This window comes from Penicillium vulpinum (genome assembly GCF_028829585.1).
Source record: "Penicillium vulpinum strain IBT 29486 chromosome Unknown utg000003l_segment0_segment0, whole genome shotgun sequence".
NCBI classification, from domain to species: Eukaryota; Fungi; Ascomycota; class Eurotiomycetes; order Eurotiales; family Aspergillaceae; genus Penicillium; species Penicillium vulpinum.
Genome location: NW_026643243.1, coordinates 9,120,706 through 9,137,425, shown reverse-complemented (window position 1 = coordinate 9,137,425; position 16,720 = coordinate 9,120,706). Strand labels below are relative to the sequence as shown.

The following is a 16,720-nucleotide window of genomic DNA, read 5'->3' as shown; positions in this document are numbered from 1 at the left end:
TTTTTTTGGGAATCTTCAAATCAATTGAGCGACTGTAATCTGGGAAATTTGGGAAGCCCCATCATGGGAATAGGGCAGGAAAATCGATAGGGGTGTTTTTTTTTCTTTAGCGCTTTCAGATTATCATGTGCTATTCATTCAAAATTTGTCTACATTATTCCGTCTTTCCCTTCTAGGAAGCATACGTACTACTCCATTCGTCAAGATAGCAATGGATAATTCTTCAACTCATCTGCATGAGTATTTTCCACTCCGCTCTTGCCACTAAATTGTGCATATTACACAGCCCATCTGACCAAAACACAAAGAGGAATCCCCCGCCGGACGCGAGGGAGGATCCTAAATGCTTGCCAAGTTCTGCCAAGACGATGATTTTCCGCCAAGCCTTGTGCAATCTGATACTCCCGCCTTGGCCGGGAGAGTAGGGATCGACATTTATGGACGCTTCACCAGGCAACAGTGCCCATTGCACATCGTGGATATGTACTCCGTACGGAGTACATGCTTTGGAATTTGTATAGATACACAAGGAACACCTATTTTTGGGCAGTGCCAATCTTGCCAAGCCTCATTGTTGCCAATCTTACTGCGACAGCTTATCAGTCCACAATATTATTTTGTTTTCTTTTTTTATTATCTCTTTGCACGTTGATTGTTACATGGATTGGATTGGCTTGTTGAAGTTGAGATCATACTACGGAGTACTCCGTACTTGGCCCGCACCTATATTCTCAGGCGATCTCTTCTAATTCCCCCCCCCCCCCCCCTTTTTACTCTTTACCCCTCATCAGCTCATTATTTAGTACTTTCCCCACACGTTTCTCCGGTGAAAATTTCTGATCTATAGTGCACTATTTAGCCTACTCTATCGATAGTTTCTACTTTAAATTGCCCGTGTCCAATAAGATCCACTAATTCTAACCACATGACAGATGTTATGCGAGGTGGACTGAAAAGGGGAGAATTAACCGAGTCGTTTTCGGATTCCGAGCTGTCCTGAACTAGGTGTGTACTCCGTACTCCGTACTCCATACGGAGTGCTCCTTGGGTACTTGGGGCTATCACTAAGGTTCTCACCGATTGCTAATATCATCTGTGAGTAATATAGATCTGTGTTCTCATGGGGCTTGCTTTGAGTACCCTTTTCTTTCCCTCTCTGCTTTGTCCGTAAGTCCCGGGAATGTACGTACTTTATTTTAAATTTTGTTTTTAGTAGCTGTCCTCCAGCTTATCAAGATGTTATCTCTACATGTATTCATATTGTTTATAGTTTTATAGTTTTATAGTTTCGGACCGCTGATTCTTGGGAAGAAGGGACACCAATTATGTTCTTAGAGGTTTCACAAATATAATCCTAGAAGTACTGTGTACCTTTTTCTATCTACTTAGCAGCCTTATGCTTTGAAAGAGTATCAACTCAATTTCCTTCACTTGCCATCATCTCGATTCAGCATTCCTATACTTTGTACTCTCCACTCCATAAATCGATTGAAACATTAGCGCTAGAAAGTCTGTCATGTCTATTCCCCCACTCTATAGCAACGAGGTCCTTCTCACAGATCCTTTCTTGCCATACCTAGATAGCTAGGACTCAGGGCACCATATCTAGTCGTGACTTTGCCCTTGACCTTATCTTAATCGGAACACCCTTATTATGAGCTTAATTTCCACCGAAATCCTCAGCACTCAAATAAAGCGCATTCCTACCCAAATAAACCTTCACCTCCAGATAATTCTTCCACTTGTCAGCCCACTACACATCCCTCTAGAAAATAGTTCTAAAAACCAAGATCACACCCCTACCAACAAAATCAGGCACAGGATTCAACCCATACTACTTACACATGATCATCAATGGCCCACCATAAACCCCAGTCCCATTCCAGTTTATAAGAAATCGAGTTCCCGACGAGAAACTTAAGAGTTACCACTCGATATATCGGCACTCAATAGATAGGACCTAATAATCTGACTTGCGTTCAATTCCCAAATGGACTTTCCAGAGTCATCCAAGGTAACAGCAGCCACATACCATTTAAATACATAAACGTAGGATTATTAAATAAACTTTGGGATCGAAATCACTGTAGAACACGTTGTTGCTAGTCCCAAGCATCTCTTTGTCGAATAAATAGTCATGGCAGTGCTCGTTTACCGCAGGTTATCAGAACTAGCACCACAATGCGAGTTTGGACTGCCTTTGTTCTTTTAAAGGAAGGCTTATTATGCAGGTTCACAATCTTGGCTCTTGTCTTGTGCCTGTTATTGACTCTCTATCAGCTAAAATACGAAAGGGGATATAAAAAAAAAAAGACAATAGAGACGATGCCACGAGATGCCTTTCATCTATATAGTACTCCAACATGTTTCATCAAAAGAGCAGATTGTATTCATAAAGATCGTAAGTCATCTCCGAGTCATAGCGCGACTCATTTCCGTGCAAATCCAGCATTACCGTAGCAGTAGCCGATAAAACAACTATATATACCTATTACACACTCTCACTGTCTATGTGCATAGCCATAGTACTCCCTATTTTGTAGCAAGAATGAACTACATCGTTACAATGCCCCTGGACACTAGCAACACCATCAGATGATCCTGCTCCAAATCTTCAAATTATAATGTAGATCGGTGCGTCAAGTCTAGGGGAAATTCAATGGGTAGATTGATATACTACTTGCAAAAAGAAGTAATGGAAGTGCTGAGATACCATAACATAATATGTGAAGCAGCTTGCATTGAAGAAAAACTGCACCTAGTCAGGGACCGATGACTCTAGCATCATACCATCCCAGTCTGCAGACATGCCATAACGGGCTTCTGTTAGAAATAAGAGCGTGCGCATTAGATCAAATTTCTTCGGCGTGGTCGACACAAAGGATATGGAATTTCATTCCATTTCTAGTAGCTTTTTGGACCAAGAGTATCTCTACACGCCTTATAAGAGCCTGGAATAAGGCGCTACATGCTGACTTTGGGGTACCTTGGATGATTTGCCCGTCGCTATTTGCAATTTTGCTCGAGTTAGAGGTAACAAGGGCTACTATGGAATTTATTGGATAAGCGGGTTAGAATCGCTGTATTGTGATTTTTTTTTTTTTTTTTCATAATTTAACTCAAGAGCGAGTCTTCTCTGTGAGGGTTGTAGTAGCCAGAGCTGTGCAGCATCCAAGGAAGAATACCTTGCATACTTACATAAATATGACTATTACTTTGCTTGAGTTACGTTCAAACCTTTATAGCAGTACCTGATAGCCTCTTGGGTAGACTCTTGGAAACTGTTATATACTCAATATGATGCTATTCTCACAATGCTGAAGGGACATGGAGAACCGACCTACGTCGCTATATAGATCGAACCAACTATGTATTACACTCCCAGCTATCTCGTATCGAGAATCTTGGCAAGAAAGACGCTATTCTTGGCTCACAATCCCTACTAATCGAGACAGGCGGGGTACTGTTGATATCGAATGAGATTCGGCTATCCATCATATCAGCCTGAATCTGACTGCAGATCTAGAAATTGCAATGTACGACGCTGTAATTGTGACTTAATAAAAGTGGTGCGGGGGTATTATGATGCATGACACGGGTCGGTTCTCAGCCTATGATAATTCTCAGGGCTATCAAATGAGAACTAGACTACAGGGAATGAGCCTTGATGATGGTCAGAAAGACGGGATATCACCTACCTTAGATTGCGCAATGGGCAATGGAATCGAGATGGGGCTGTTACACTTGCATCATACCATTGTGAGACGTATCATACTAAATATATAGTATATATATATATATATATATATATATATATCTATTCAAGGTACCGACAAACTGCAACGTCTAGTCAAAATTGGGTAGGAAACACAGCTTATGTTGTACAATGCATAGCACATGGATACATTGCAATGTAGGAGGAACGATGATTCGGGCAGAATGTCCTTTTTGGCTAAATATGTATAAACGCTGGAATATATTTCACTTTCAATTACGTTGAAAGTATAGTATTTTATAGCACATTTCTCTCTCGATACAGTAAAAACAAAGAAAAAAAAAGGAAAAAGAGAAGAAACAGGTTGGGGTCTTGTGAAGTCATCGGGAAATGAAGATATATGATGGGATGATCTGCCACGTTAGTTATTAGGTGTGGAGTGGCGATGTTTTATACAAAGTAGACCGTTCAATAATGTGCATTTCAACCTGAAATAGCTCCAAACCGATAGAATTGAAACTGTAAAATCTTATAACATTTTTAGTTTCAGATGAAACTAATGGCTTTGTATTTATATATGTACGGAGTACTCCGTACATTACATCTTAACGGGTATAACGGGCATAACGGGCGGACTCCGAACCTCGGAGGTTTCATCCTACCCGGAGTACGCGGGTGTTCCGCAAATATATTGTATTATATATTATTATCTTACTCAGGTATGCCGTACAGAGTATGTAACAATAATAATACATATTGTTAGATATTATTGTTAGATATTGTTAGATATTGTTAGCTGATGTATTTCTTTGAAAAAAGCCCAAACTTGAGGAAAATGAAAGGTGGTGGGTACTCGAGAGGGCGCAACGCTAAACAGATACGGAGTAGAAGATTGCCCAATTGCTTCTGCCGCGTTTCTAGCGCCAAAACCAAGGCCCCTTGTGTTCTGACTGAAACTTGAGAATCGCCACTTATTTGGAACTTACAGTTTTCAAGTTGATTTTCCCAGTAGCAGTTTTTGGCAGGGATCTAGTATAAAAGAGGAGAATATATACACTACTATGTACATTATAGCAACAATATCAGGTTCCAAGGTTGGTTATTGACACTTCATTCTTAGAAGGCTATATAATGATGAAATGTTAAATGCGAAGGCAAATCCGCTCAGATCTCTTATCTGAGATCACCCCTTGCAGATAACCCCGGATTTTGCAGGGTATCTGAGTTTATTCAGCGCCTCGGTTTATCTATCGCTTTATATAGATCTACTTATACGCACGATTCCCAAGATGTGTAGAAAGTGGAGAATACTTTCTTCACAATGAACCATGGGGAGAAAAGCTCAACATTGGCAGGAGAAAGTGTTGCTAGCAGCTCCACTTACGGTGGTTGGCCAACATACTAATACTCATGATTATCAATTCCCCGTTTGGATGGAGTAGATGTATCCGTCTACCGAGTAGTTGGTAGCCCATTGCGTACTTTGTACTTTGCAAGTCAACATAATTTTAGCTACACTACTTGGTCAGAATAACAGGATATATTATCCCGTTCAACAACTCAAAACATAATATTAGAATATCACCATCATTGACTTCTCTTACATGTACAAAGTAGGGCCCATGTAGGCCCTCCAGGGCTGACCAATTAAACCAAAATTAGTCATAAGATACATTACACTAGTCGTTTCAGGTAATTCGGTACATTACCGATCATGACGTTCGCATCCTGCAAGCGGTGTGCAGAAGAACGTTCTTGACTTTTACTTATTATACTTGTTATATGTACTCAGAACATGTATATACCCATATGATCTTTGAGTTATTTCTTAATTTAAAATAGTCAGAGATCTACGAATAGTGCTAAACTCCCGAAATAATATAATTACTTCGGGACCAGCTCGGGGCCAAGATCCGCTAGGAAAACGGTCACGTGGATAAATACCGTAACAGCGCTTGTCCCAAACCGGAAGCGTTGCCATCTCATACCCCGTCTTCATGAGCCCTTGCCCCTGCTGTTTCTCGACTTATCAACTCTTTTTCAATATCACTCTCCCTAATCTGAACCCGTTCCCCTCCAGTATTCAGATTATCAAAGAAATAAAATAAAAAGGGAGCTGCATTCCTTCAAGTGACTCGACAACTTTCTGCCAAAGCGGGACATCATCCGAGGGTGGACTCCTGCGTGTGAACCCGCCCAAAAACCGCCATCCACTCAAAAGTCCACTCATCGAGGGGCACTGACTGTCTCAAACGTCGCATTCTTATTCTCTTCGGATTTTATCTGTGTGAGCTTGCGCTTCAACGTCGGACTCGAAGAAACCCTGTCATTCATAAGCCCCTCGGGTTTGGCGTGACATCGCGCAAGACCTGACAGGGAACTAGGATATCGATTCGTCAGACCACGACTTGGAATTCTTATTATTTTGACCACCAAAAATTGATAGCAGTTCGTCACGATGACTGGTGCCACGCCTATTGATATTTCCACTCGGACGAACTCGGTGTCGCCGCCAGGTCAACAGGCATCCAACCTGACCTCGGCGCTGCAAAGAGCGGGTAACGGCGAGCGTACAGGGAGCTTTTCACACCTTCCCGGAGGAGGACTCGGCGTGTTCAAGGCTCCACCGCCTCGTAAGGACTCGATCGGCGCAGCCACAGCACAATGGGGGAACGGGACGAAACCGATCTCCATGTCGGGATCTCACCGCGACAAAGGCCGCCGTGAGTCGCTCGCAGGAAGTTTGGTGGGTGGTATGAGTTGGGGTGGTGTATCAGTCGGTAGTTGGATACGTGATGAGTGAGTGGCCTGTTCGGACCTAGAAGCCGCGGAGGAACCGCCTACCGTGTGTTGCTATTGTCGCACTGCATCAAGAGCTGACCAAGGAAAATTTCCGCAGTATCATAATGACTGGCACCTCACCATTTACCTTCCAGTCGCCATCTTTCCATTCTTCATCGTATCTCCCGAAGCTGGAAGCGAATTTTATGCGAGATTTTTCGTGCTGCGGTGTGACGTTACCGACGCTCCACGACCTATTACAACATTACGAAGAAGCTCATGCGACCAAGTCCCCCAATCAAGGCCACCGGCCGAGCCAGGGTGAAAATCGAGCTGCCTTGGCGGCTGCCGCAATCGCACAGCAACAGAACCAGCAGCATGGCAGCCAAGGACGTGGCCTGCAGCCCGATCGGAACCTGGACATGCAGCGCAAATTGGGCCAGAATCCATCACCATTGCATCATGCAGATCTAGACACAATCGACGACATGGAGTTGGACGATGCCTTAGGAGATGGAGATAGCTCAGCCTCGCAGATGTTCTCTTCTCAGCTGCACGAGGGTGGACAGGGCGGATATGGTAACTCCAACCAGCCGCAGTTAAATCTGGGTATGCTTCCAAGCCACCAAGGATTTAGCACACCATCACAACCGGGTACACCGATCGGATCTGGACGTCCAATTTCCCTGCAGAACAATCCAACTGTCTCGTCCGTCAACACCCCGACTTTGATGGCCAACCCTCTCCAAAATTCACAATTTCGAAATACGCCCGATTCATCCGGACCAGGGACCCCGGCCGAAATTGACGAAAGCATGATGGGTGGATTCGGTGATCTCAGTATGCAAAATAACACCATGGGCCAAAATCAGAATCAGTTTGGCCGCTTCAACGGGAACAATAATGACATGGTCGATCTTTGTATTGATGAGCCGGCCAAGCGGCTGTTCAGCCCCAGTGGCGGCATGGGTTCGCCCAACGCCCACTTTAAACTCAGTGGAGCTCAATATGGCCCGAATAGCGATATTGCACGGCGGATCCGCGAGCAACAATTGCTGGCCGGTGTTCCCGACACCACCGTTATTCTTCCCAACGAAGAACCCAAGCCGTTCCGATGCCCGGTTATCGGTTGCGAGAAGGCATACAAGAACCAAAATGGACTCAAATACCATAAAGCTGTAAGTTTTGATTTGATACCCCCCACATTCGTCTTATTCTTTTTTATATATATATTTTTTTTACTAACCACTCCCTTTTTCATTCTAGCATGGCCATAATAACCAACAACTTCATGACAATGCCGATGGCACGTTCTCGATCGTCAATCCAGAGACATCAGCACCATACCCGGGTACGCTTGGCATGGAGAAGGAAAAACCCTACCGTTGCGAGGTGTGTGGCAAGCGCTACAAGAATCTAAACGGACTCAAATACCATAAATCGCACTCGCCGCCCTGCAACCCGGATTTCCAACTTGGAGGTCGTAACCTCGCCCTTGGCGGTGGAGTCATGCAAGGGCAGAACATCAACGTTGCTGGAGCTGGCCTCCCCGGAATTGGCGAAGAAGGCCTCATGTGAAACTGTGAATAAATATGTCATTATGTCCATACATACTTCCCAGCTAATTGACGCGAACGATCTCGACGGCTTTCGGGGGTCAGAGCACTCCTGCACACACACGATGTCATGATTTTGAATTGGGTCCGGTGACTTTGGAGTTATTGCTTTTGTTTTTCTCTCTTCAAAAATTGTTCTCTGGTTTACTTATTCACCAGGCTTTGTGATGCCCCTTTGCTTTTCGTTCTGCTGTCTGGTAGATCCCACTGGCATGATCGTTTTACCACCCCCGCTTGATATCCCTCGCCGGTTCCAGGTCCTATCTACCTGGCCTGGTAATAGAGCAATTCTTGAGCGACCAAGACCAAGATCAAGACCCTCTCTCAGCAAAAGAGCTGTCTAGAAGAAGCTGCTTGCACTTTTTTTTTCTTTCACTCTCTGTTCATCTTGCTTTGCTTCTTCATACGGCGTTCGTCCTCTGTAGGAGACAAACTAGGGAATTGCATATCTCCCGAATCCCCCCTCACCTTCCTGTTATTCCTTTGTTTTTGCTGCGTTCTTCCAAAGACGGGCTTCGTGCCTTGTTTCCCGCGTTCGTGGCCCCCTTCATTACGCCCAGTATTTTCGCTCATGTGCTTCTTGCAACGACGAGGGTCGCTCATTCGCGAGCCCGGAAATGCCGCCTTGAGAACCTGGAACCGAGCACCACAAAAAGGTTGGCGAAATGGGATTTGGATGGAATTGACTGGAATCATGTGCGAAGTATGAGGTTCCCGGGGTGGCTCCTTTTCTCCCCACCTTCATACCGTGTTCGCTTTTTCTTCTGTCTCTTCTACCCAGAGATGGGATATGGATTGGACCTGGGTTCTGGGAATCTTAAAAGTGTGATTTCTCGGCGTCGGATTATTGTAGATATGATTTTTTTTTCTTTTGATACGATTTGGCTCTTTTTGCCCATTGTCATTTATCCTCTTTCCCCCCTTGTCTTGCTATTCAATTTTTCTTGATATGTCTTTACCTTTGTATTATTGTAGATCCGGGTTCTTCGAGTTAGACCTAGTAGACTAAATGGGGGTTTAGCACCTACTTATCTATCCCAATTAATGGCGATTTTATCCAAACCTCTTAAGGGGAATGGTTGGAGATGATACCAGGCCTAGTGGAAGTTGTTCGTGATCATAGTTTCATTTGTGCTTATTTTGAAACTAGCAAGATCGATCTTTGGATCGAGTACAAAACCAACCTTGAAGGTATGGTATGGAACAAGGAGAAATAAAAAGCAGGGGAAAAAAAGCAGAGGCAAAACCCATCCTCAATTGTAAGCGCCGTGAGCCATTGAAAGCTCAAAATCAAAGGGAGAAAAACGAGAAAAGACCCGGTTGCTGACAATGTCGATATTTGGGTAGTGAGAATCATAAGAAATATTTCGCTTGCACAAACCGTTTCGAGAGCGTGACTGAAAAGACGTAGGGGTTGGTTTTCGTTTGTGCCATGAGAGAGAGAGAAAATTGTTACAGAGCGAGGAAAGAGATGTCGTCAATGGAGTGATCGTGTTGTTTTGACTACCATTCGAATTCACCTTGGCCCTTGTGGAAGACGTATCTAGCAACGTTAGTATATGCATATCATAGCAGACTGGGGTAGCTTACTCTTTGCCACCAGTGGTCAGGATGCCATCCTTCAACGTGCACTTCCACTTGTTCTTCACGCGCTGGACCTTGTCGTATGTGCAAAGCATGACCTGGCCCTCTGATTCATCTGCGTCATGGTCATCAGCAACAAGGTCATCTGGATCATCCAGGTCCGAATTGATGGCGTCTTCATCTTCCTCCTTGACATCGTCTTCTGCGCCATCATACTGGCCAGTGACGCGAGGGGCAGATGAACTTGACTCGGCGTTAGTGTTTTGACTGAGAGGCGCGGTGAGAGCTACACGGCGAGCGACCTTGGAAGAGGACTCATGCTCTCCCAAGGGACGAAGAAGACCTCCGCCCTCATACTGAGACATGCGCTGCTTGAGATGCTCACGCAGAAGTCGATCACCTTCTCCACTCTCGGCAGCTGCTCTGCGGCGGGCTACCTCTGCCTTCCAGTCAGTCAATGGGTCGTCACCTCCACCATCAGTCTGTCCAGGACCCATGTGTGGGTAGTTCTGTTCTTGTTTGATTGGTGGCATTTGCCCGTGGGCATTGGGGTGCATCTGCTGATATCCTTGTCCAGCATGTGCCTGGGCTTGCATTTGGTGGACAGAGTTCGCGGCTGCGGCGCCGTATTTCTGCTGAAGCGCATTTGCGGCACGGTCGCGAGCCGACTGAGGGTTTAGACCATGCGGAGGCATGGGTGTGGTCATGTGCGGCATTCCGGGTTGGCCATTAGATCCTGGCTCGGTCTTAATGCGAGGACCCCCCATGGGCATGGGGTGCGAGGGCGCAGCTTGAGGAATTGGAACAGGTGAGGGCACATATTGCTGCTGGGGAGGTTGTCGCGGAGCATTGGAGGGGACAGTAGCTGTGGGGAGGGGAACAGAGTGCTGTTGAGCAGGCTGAGGGACAGGATCCCAAGGGAAATGAGCGACGTTCACAGAAGAAAGCTTGTGTTGCCAGGTCTGTATAATAATTAGTATAGGCCTGGATGGATTCAGGTTGCATGAGATAATCAAGACAGAATCTTGGCGGTCTAAAAGCGCCTAAGCGGGTAATAGCGGCACATATAAAGGGAAGACTCATAAGCCGGTGTCCCCCATAAGCACCGCCTCCCGCACCACCTCGACCATCCCCGCTTTTGGGGAAATCATCCGCACCACACTTTGACAACACAAGAGATAAAGGATAAGGCAAAAAAAATGGTACTAACCTCGCGCAGATCATGAAGGGTCTGCTGATCGACACCGCTTTCCTCAAAGTCGACCTGGGAGGCATCACAGACCTCCTGGATGACCTTCTCGAAAACCGCACCCTATGAAGCCACATGTGTCAGCTCTCATCTCGGATGAAAGAAACTTCCAAAATGAATTGGGACAATGGTGGTTATAGATGAAGAGTAAAGACTATATGCGAGCGACGGCTGAGGATAGACAGGGTGGTAGCCGGAGAAAGAAAAGAAGAGTTGGGACTTACCACTTGCTGGTTGGACATGATTGCTGAGCAAGAACACCTCGAATGAGCTGGATGGTGATTTGAAAGGAGCAAAGAGCAGGTAATATGGTAACTGGTGGAGTGTCCTGGCTGATGATAGCTTGACTAGCAAGTAAAATGCTCCGTCGCAACTATCAAGTTGCCGATGTGCTGGCCGATCACACCGAATGACGCAATATCAAGCAATTTGTGAATCTGTAGTCTCCACACGAATAAAGAAGAAAAGAGAAGCCTTGAAAGATCGACGAAAGAAAAAAGGTCAGAGAGAAATGAGACGGTGAGTTTCCCGATGGGTTGGCGAAGGTGAAAGTCACGGCTCTGTGGTCGAAATCCCACTGTATCCCGGAGGCTTAGTCATCGGCGACCAAACCCACTTTACCTAGGTAAAGTAGAAACTTGGAAGTAAATCAAGAGATCAAAGACAAGATACACATGAAAGAGAAGATGGATAAGCAAAATGAATTAATGCAGCCGTAAGAATGGCATTTGGACAATTTGTACAGCCAGTCTACGGCAAAGTAGATACAAAGAACACCATCAGAACACCAAAATCATTCCCCAAAAAGAACCATTAGAACCATTACACCCAAATTAATGTCCCAGCCCATCAATGCTTTCAATATCACCATGAACTAGGGTATCCAACGAAAAAGAGAGAGAACATAAAGGAAATTTTGCAAGAGGCGCCTTAGCGGATGGTCATAGACTTAGTCATCTGAGCCTTGCTGCCAACACCACCCTCACGAGCAGCGGAGGCACTGCTGCCAGCTTTGCGCTCAAAGATCTTCCAGAACTTCAAGCTCTCATCAGCAGCAGTGGTGGCCAGCATCTGTCCATCAGGGCTGATAGCACTGTGGAGGACGCGAGTCTCGTGGGCAGGGATCTCAACATTGCGGACCAAAGTTGGGTAGCTCCAGATACTGAGTGAGTTGTCGGGGAAGCCGCTAGAGCTAACAATCTCGCGGTAATGGTTGCTCCAACGTAGGGAAGTGACTTGGGAGCCAGTGTCAATACTGTTGGTGCGGGCACCGGTGGTGGTGTTCCAAAAGTGAATGTGACGGTCGTAGGAACCACCGCCAGTGGCAAGGAGGTTGGATTGCCAAGGACACCAGCTCAGAGCCTTGACGGCGGCGCGGTGGTTGGTCTTGGTGAATTTGGGAGCGCTTAGAGAGCGAGCATCCCAGATGTTGACGAGGTTGTCGTTTCCACCAGTGGCGAGCTGGGCGCCATCAGGGCGCCATTCGAGACCGCAGACCTCAGAGGTATGGGAGACCAACTCAGCGATCTTGTGCTCTGCAATACGAACATCGTGGTTATAGACGAGACCACTGCGGGCTCCAGTGGACAGAGTGTGTTTGTTCCAGCCCATCACACCAACGCGAGAGTCGTGGCCATACATGCTGCGAAGCTTGGAACCTTCTTCAACATCCCAGATCTGGACCTCACCGGTTCCCAAGCCAACACCAACATAGGCACCGTCACCACTCCACTTCACGCTGCTCACGTATGTGTCGGGGGAGGTTTCCAAAAGGCAGTTAACAGAGCCAGACTCAGCAGACCAGACATAAACGTTTCGCTCGAGGCCGATTGCGACCTGGTTGCCAGAGCTCCAGTCGAGCAAATTGAGGTAGTAGTCATCCAAAAGACCCGGGGCATCCAAGACCCGTTCGGGTGCAGTTTGAACACGGCGACGGAACTGGGCAGCTGTAGATTTGGCAGGGCGTAGGGGACGGTTATATTGAGCACGAAGATCAATGGGCTTCGATGACTCAGGAGGAGGAGGCTTAAAGGCCAGGATGCGAGTATTCATGTTCACCCCGCAAGCTTCAGCCAGAGATGATTTGTAGGCCACAGCATCAGGAGCCGGGCGAGTATACGTAGGAGGCTCATTGTCATCCAGACCCAAGTTCTCCAAAGCGGCAGTAAGGTCATCATCCGATCCACGCGCACCAATGTCAAAAGCGCTGGCTGCCGAGGCGAGGACTGATGACCCGTCAGCCCCACCACTCTTAGGGCGCTGTTTCTCTTCTGGCTTTGCGGCCCCGCTAGTGGCTAGACCCTCACTTGCGGTCCGGTTGGGAATAAAACGGTCACCAGCGTTATGAGGAATGCGCACAGTTGTCTTGCTGGCACGAGCGCGGGTGGGAATCTCCCGGCGGATATGCTCCTTGGAAGGAGTGTTGGCTGTTGTCGCACTTGTGCCAGTCAAAGTCCAGTCCGAGACACCGAGCTCCAAGTGCTTGGGGGACTTGCGGGTGCGGGTGCTGGCAATATTCGATTTGTTCGCCTTGGGAGATTCGCGGTGGGTAGTACGGGCTGCTTTCGAGATGGACTTGGCGAAGTGGGCAGAGAGATTTCCGCCGTATACTGACTTGGCTTGACTGCGGCCAGCATCAGACTGGCGAGGAGGGGTGAATGGTGACGACTGGCCGCTCATGCGGGGGTTGGGTGAAGGGCTCAGAGGCATACGGCCTCCAGCAGTCTTGGAGGAGAACAGCCCATGGTGACTCTTCACCGGAGTTGATGCAGTAACAGAAGCCATAATAATATATGATCAAGAATAGATGTAGTGGGATCAACCCTAATAGAGGATGCAATACCAATCGATCCAAAGGCTAATGCGAGATCAACTAACGGGAAAGTATGTAGACAATTTGAGGATATTGAGAAAATGAAGATTGATTGAAAGAAGGAAAGGAAGAGGAGGGTTAGGAGAAAATCGAATAAATAGAAGGGTAGCTACTATACTCGTTGCTGGAAAAGTATGAGGCTCTCCCCATAGCAACGGTTACCTCAGCTACATAACACCCTAAGCCATATTGGGATTAGCGTTGACATACTGCGCTTGCCTTCTTTAGTGGCGATCGTCTTGGCATTAATTTTCATGAGAATCGACTATTTCTGCGCAAGAACAAAGAAGGCGAGAGAATATATACAGCATATCATCTTTCATAGACCTTATGCGAGAAAAATGTCGTGACTTTATTGTCCCAGTTGCGGATCTAATTCAAAGACCCCCTTTTTCTCGCCACTGGAATGGCGCATCCATCTCCTCTTTCCAACCCCCACTACGTTCCTCTCAGCCAGTTCCACCGAGACCCACCACGACTTCTCCCTGCCTGGTCGGGATCTTCGAGTGTCTTTAGCCCGATATCTTGTTGTACTCCCTCCATGGCAATGCAGGACGCCTACTTGATGCCTGCTAGTCAGGCTGGCGGTCGCCGAACCAGCGCAGATTATCGACCCAGCATAAAAAAGGCCCAGGGCCATGTACCCGCGTGCCTGGTCAATGCCTCGGTGACGTACTGCAGCAATGATCGCATTTATGCGTTTGGGGGGTTTGACCAGTTTACCGATGAAGGTTGACATTTTTATTCACACACAATCTCTAAAACTTTACTGATAATTTTTAGTTTACAACCACGTGCTCAGGTTAGATTTGGAGACTTTGCGGTGGGAGCTCGTTGACAACTACGGCGACATCCCCGGAGTTCGCATGGGTAACGACTCTATTCTCTTCTCATGCGTCCGTGTTTTGGGGATAAACACTCTAACTAGAAATTATATATTTTTTTGATAGGACACACCGCGACATTGTACCAAGGGGATAAATTGATTGTGTTTGGAGGCGAAAATGAGCATCGCGAATACCTCTCCGACGTTGTCATCCTTGATCTCAATACCTTCACCTGGGCACTTCCTGAAATTCGCGGGTCGATCCCACGCGGCCGAGCCCGCCATGCTGCCGTCATTCACGAAGACAAGCTTTTTATTGTGGGTGGAGTGACAGGCGTCGGAGGAGTGACAGGGGAAAAGAATGTGATCCTGGACGACTTGACCTACCTGGATCTACAAACATGGACCTGGTCTCGGACGTGGAGCTTCACTGCTCGTTTCGATCATACCGCTTGGGTTTGGGGCACACGTTTATGGATATTTGGTGGATTAGGTCCAAACATGGAACGAACGACTGATATCTGGTGGCTCGACCTCAAGGGATCTCCATCGCTGGCTGGAAACACTACTTCCCAAGGTAGCGTCAACTCCCTGGGCGTCAATCTTTCCACGGCTCATGTTCCAGACTCTATCTCTAGCAGTCCTCACCAAATATCTCCCCGCTCCGGAATATATGCTGCTAATTCAGGCAGTGTGCAGGTACGCAATTTGGGTCGACGCAAGCCAGTTGCGCCTGGTGCCATATCTTGTCTTAGGTTTGACTCTGGCCCCCATGTCCCCTCCCTTTTTTCTGGTACTCATTTTCATTCATTTGCCTCTGGTGTCCTGCTCGATCTAATTACGCCGTCGGAGACTGTACGGTCGCATGATTGTAACCTGTCGGCTCTGGACCTTAACTCGCTGCGCTGGCAACGACTAGCTGATGGTCAAGAGATCTTTCGACCCGGTCATCGATGGCACTACTGCACTGTCAATGACGCGGGGACCAAAGCATGGCTCTTGGGATGTAACCTTGATGTCGCGAATGTACCGGGAGGTAGTGACGAGAATCATATGAGTGAAGTTCTGACTATCGACCTGGAGAAGTATGGACTGCTAGGTAACGGCCTGTCGGCAGAACCTCCCGAACAAGGTGCACCTTGGCCATCTGATCAAATGGGCCCCTCTCAGGTTTCAGGGCTTGGAACCGATCTAGCCGCTGTTTTTGATATACCCCCTGAGTCTGGAAGTGGTACGGACTTTGTCATCACTGCTATCCGTGACGATCATGACGGGTCCGTGTCAGAAGATATGGGCGACACGCCGTCCGTTTCGCCAACCCAGCCGACCTTTGTGGAACAGAGCCCCTGGACTTCAGAGCCCATCCATGTCCACCGTATCATTCTGCAGCTCAGATGGCCACACTTCAAGCGCCTGTACTCCGCTCAAATGGCTGAATACCACACTAAACGGATGCACATCCCCGAGCCTTATTCTGTCGTGCGCGCATTTCTCTATTACCTGTACACAGACAGTATCGCCGGCCATCCAGACTACTGCTCAAGTGCTATCGACGTGGCGGGCATGCTTGTTATGGCCAATCTTTACGATATGCCCAAGCTTCGCCTGCTGTGCGTCAATAGATTAAGCCAAGAGCTTGATGTAAACAATGCGGCGATCGTCTGGGAGCGTGCCGGGCGGACCAATGAGCACTGGTTGATGCGCAGAGCTGCGCAATTTTGTCTGACATACTGGGGTCGCGTGGTACGGACAGACGGTTTCAAATCCCTCAGCCACCAGAGTTTGATCCAACTCTGCGAGGTGGTGGATACAGAAGGTCGTGTCTTCGCAGGGTCTGAATTGGAGATGGTCACATTCGGGCAAGATTGCCTAGGTGACCGAGACAAAAGCTCTCGACTGCGGCTGGGATCTACTACAGATGAGATGTCCGAGGTTGACGGGGACGATGAAGGGATGGAGATGTCATGAATTGCACGAATGGGGCACGCATTATATTCCGGAGTACTTGGCGGGGATTATTTATTAGGTTGTTTTGTATTTTGCATCTCTAACAGATTTTGAATATACCATCTTTTTC

At 47.2% G+C, this 16,720-nt stretch overlaps 5 protein-coding genes across 5 annotated transcripts; 2 read left to right on the top strand and 3 right to left on the bottom strand.

Moving 5' to 3' along the window:
• Positions 1–6,173: 6,173 nt before the first annotated feature.
• On the top strand, positions 6,174–8,074 carry N7479_008496 (zinc-coordinating transcription factor SFP1; the record flags this gene model as incomplete). Its single annotated transcript, XM_057256190.1, has 3 exons — positions 6,174–6,514; positions 6,615–7,674; positions 7,763–8,074. The coding sequence occupies 3 exons, from the start codon at positions 6,174–6,176 to the stop codon at positions 8,072–8,074; spliced, it is 1,713 nt and encodes a 570-aa protein (XP_057110052.1).
• A 410-nt stretch (positions 8,075–8,484) lies between these two features.
• N7479_008495 (uncharacterized protein) lies at positions 8,485–8,808 on the bottom strand (the record flags this gene model as incomplete). The annotated part of the gene is made up of 1 exon (XM_057256189.1): positions 8,485–8,808. The coding sequence occupies one exon, from the start codon at positions 8,806–8,808 to the stop codon at positions 8,485–8,487; it is 324 nt and encodes a 107-aa protein (XP_057110051.1).
• Positions 8,809–9,615: 807 nt separating this feature from the next.
• On the bottom strand, positions 9,616–11,187 carry N7479_008494 (transcription initiation factor IIA large subunit; the record flags this gene model as incomplete). Its single annotated transcript, XM_057256188.1, has 4 exons — positions 9,616–9,655; positions 9,703–10,658; positions 10,907–11,008; positions 11,170–11,187. 4 exons carry the CDS (start codon positions 11,185–11,187, stop codon positions 9,616–9,618), a joined length of 1,116 nt encoding a protein of 371 aa, XP_057110050.1.
• A 688-nt stretch (positions 11,188–11,875) lies between these two features.
• Positions 11,876–13,729, bottom strand: N7479_008493 (WD40 repeat domain-containing protein; the record flags this gene model as incomplete). Its single annotated transcript, XM_057256187.1, has 1 exon — positions 11,876–13,729. One exon carries the CDS (start codon positions 13,727–13,729, stop codon positions 11,876–11,878), a length of 1,854 nt encoding a protein of 617 aa, XP_057110049.1.
• Positions 13,730–14,364: 635 nt separating this feature from the next.
• On the top strand, positions 14,365–16,611 carry N7479_008492 (Kelch motif domain protein; the record flags this gene model as incomplete). Its single annotated transcript, XM_057256186.1, has 3 exons — positions 14,365–14,548; positions 14,601–14,687; positions 14,768–16,611. The coding sequence occupies 3 exons, from the start codon at positions 14,365–14,367 to the stop codon at positions 16,609–16,611; spliced, it is 2,115 nt and encodes a 704-aa protein (XP_057110048.1).
• Between the last annotated feature and the right edge of the window lie 109 nt (positions 16,612–16,720).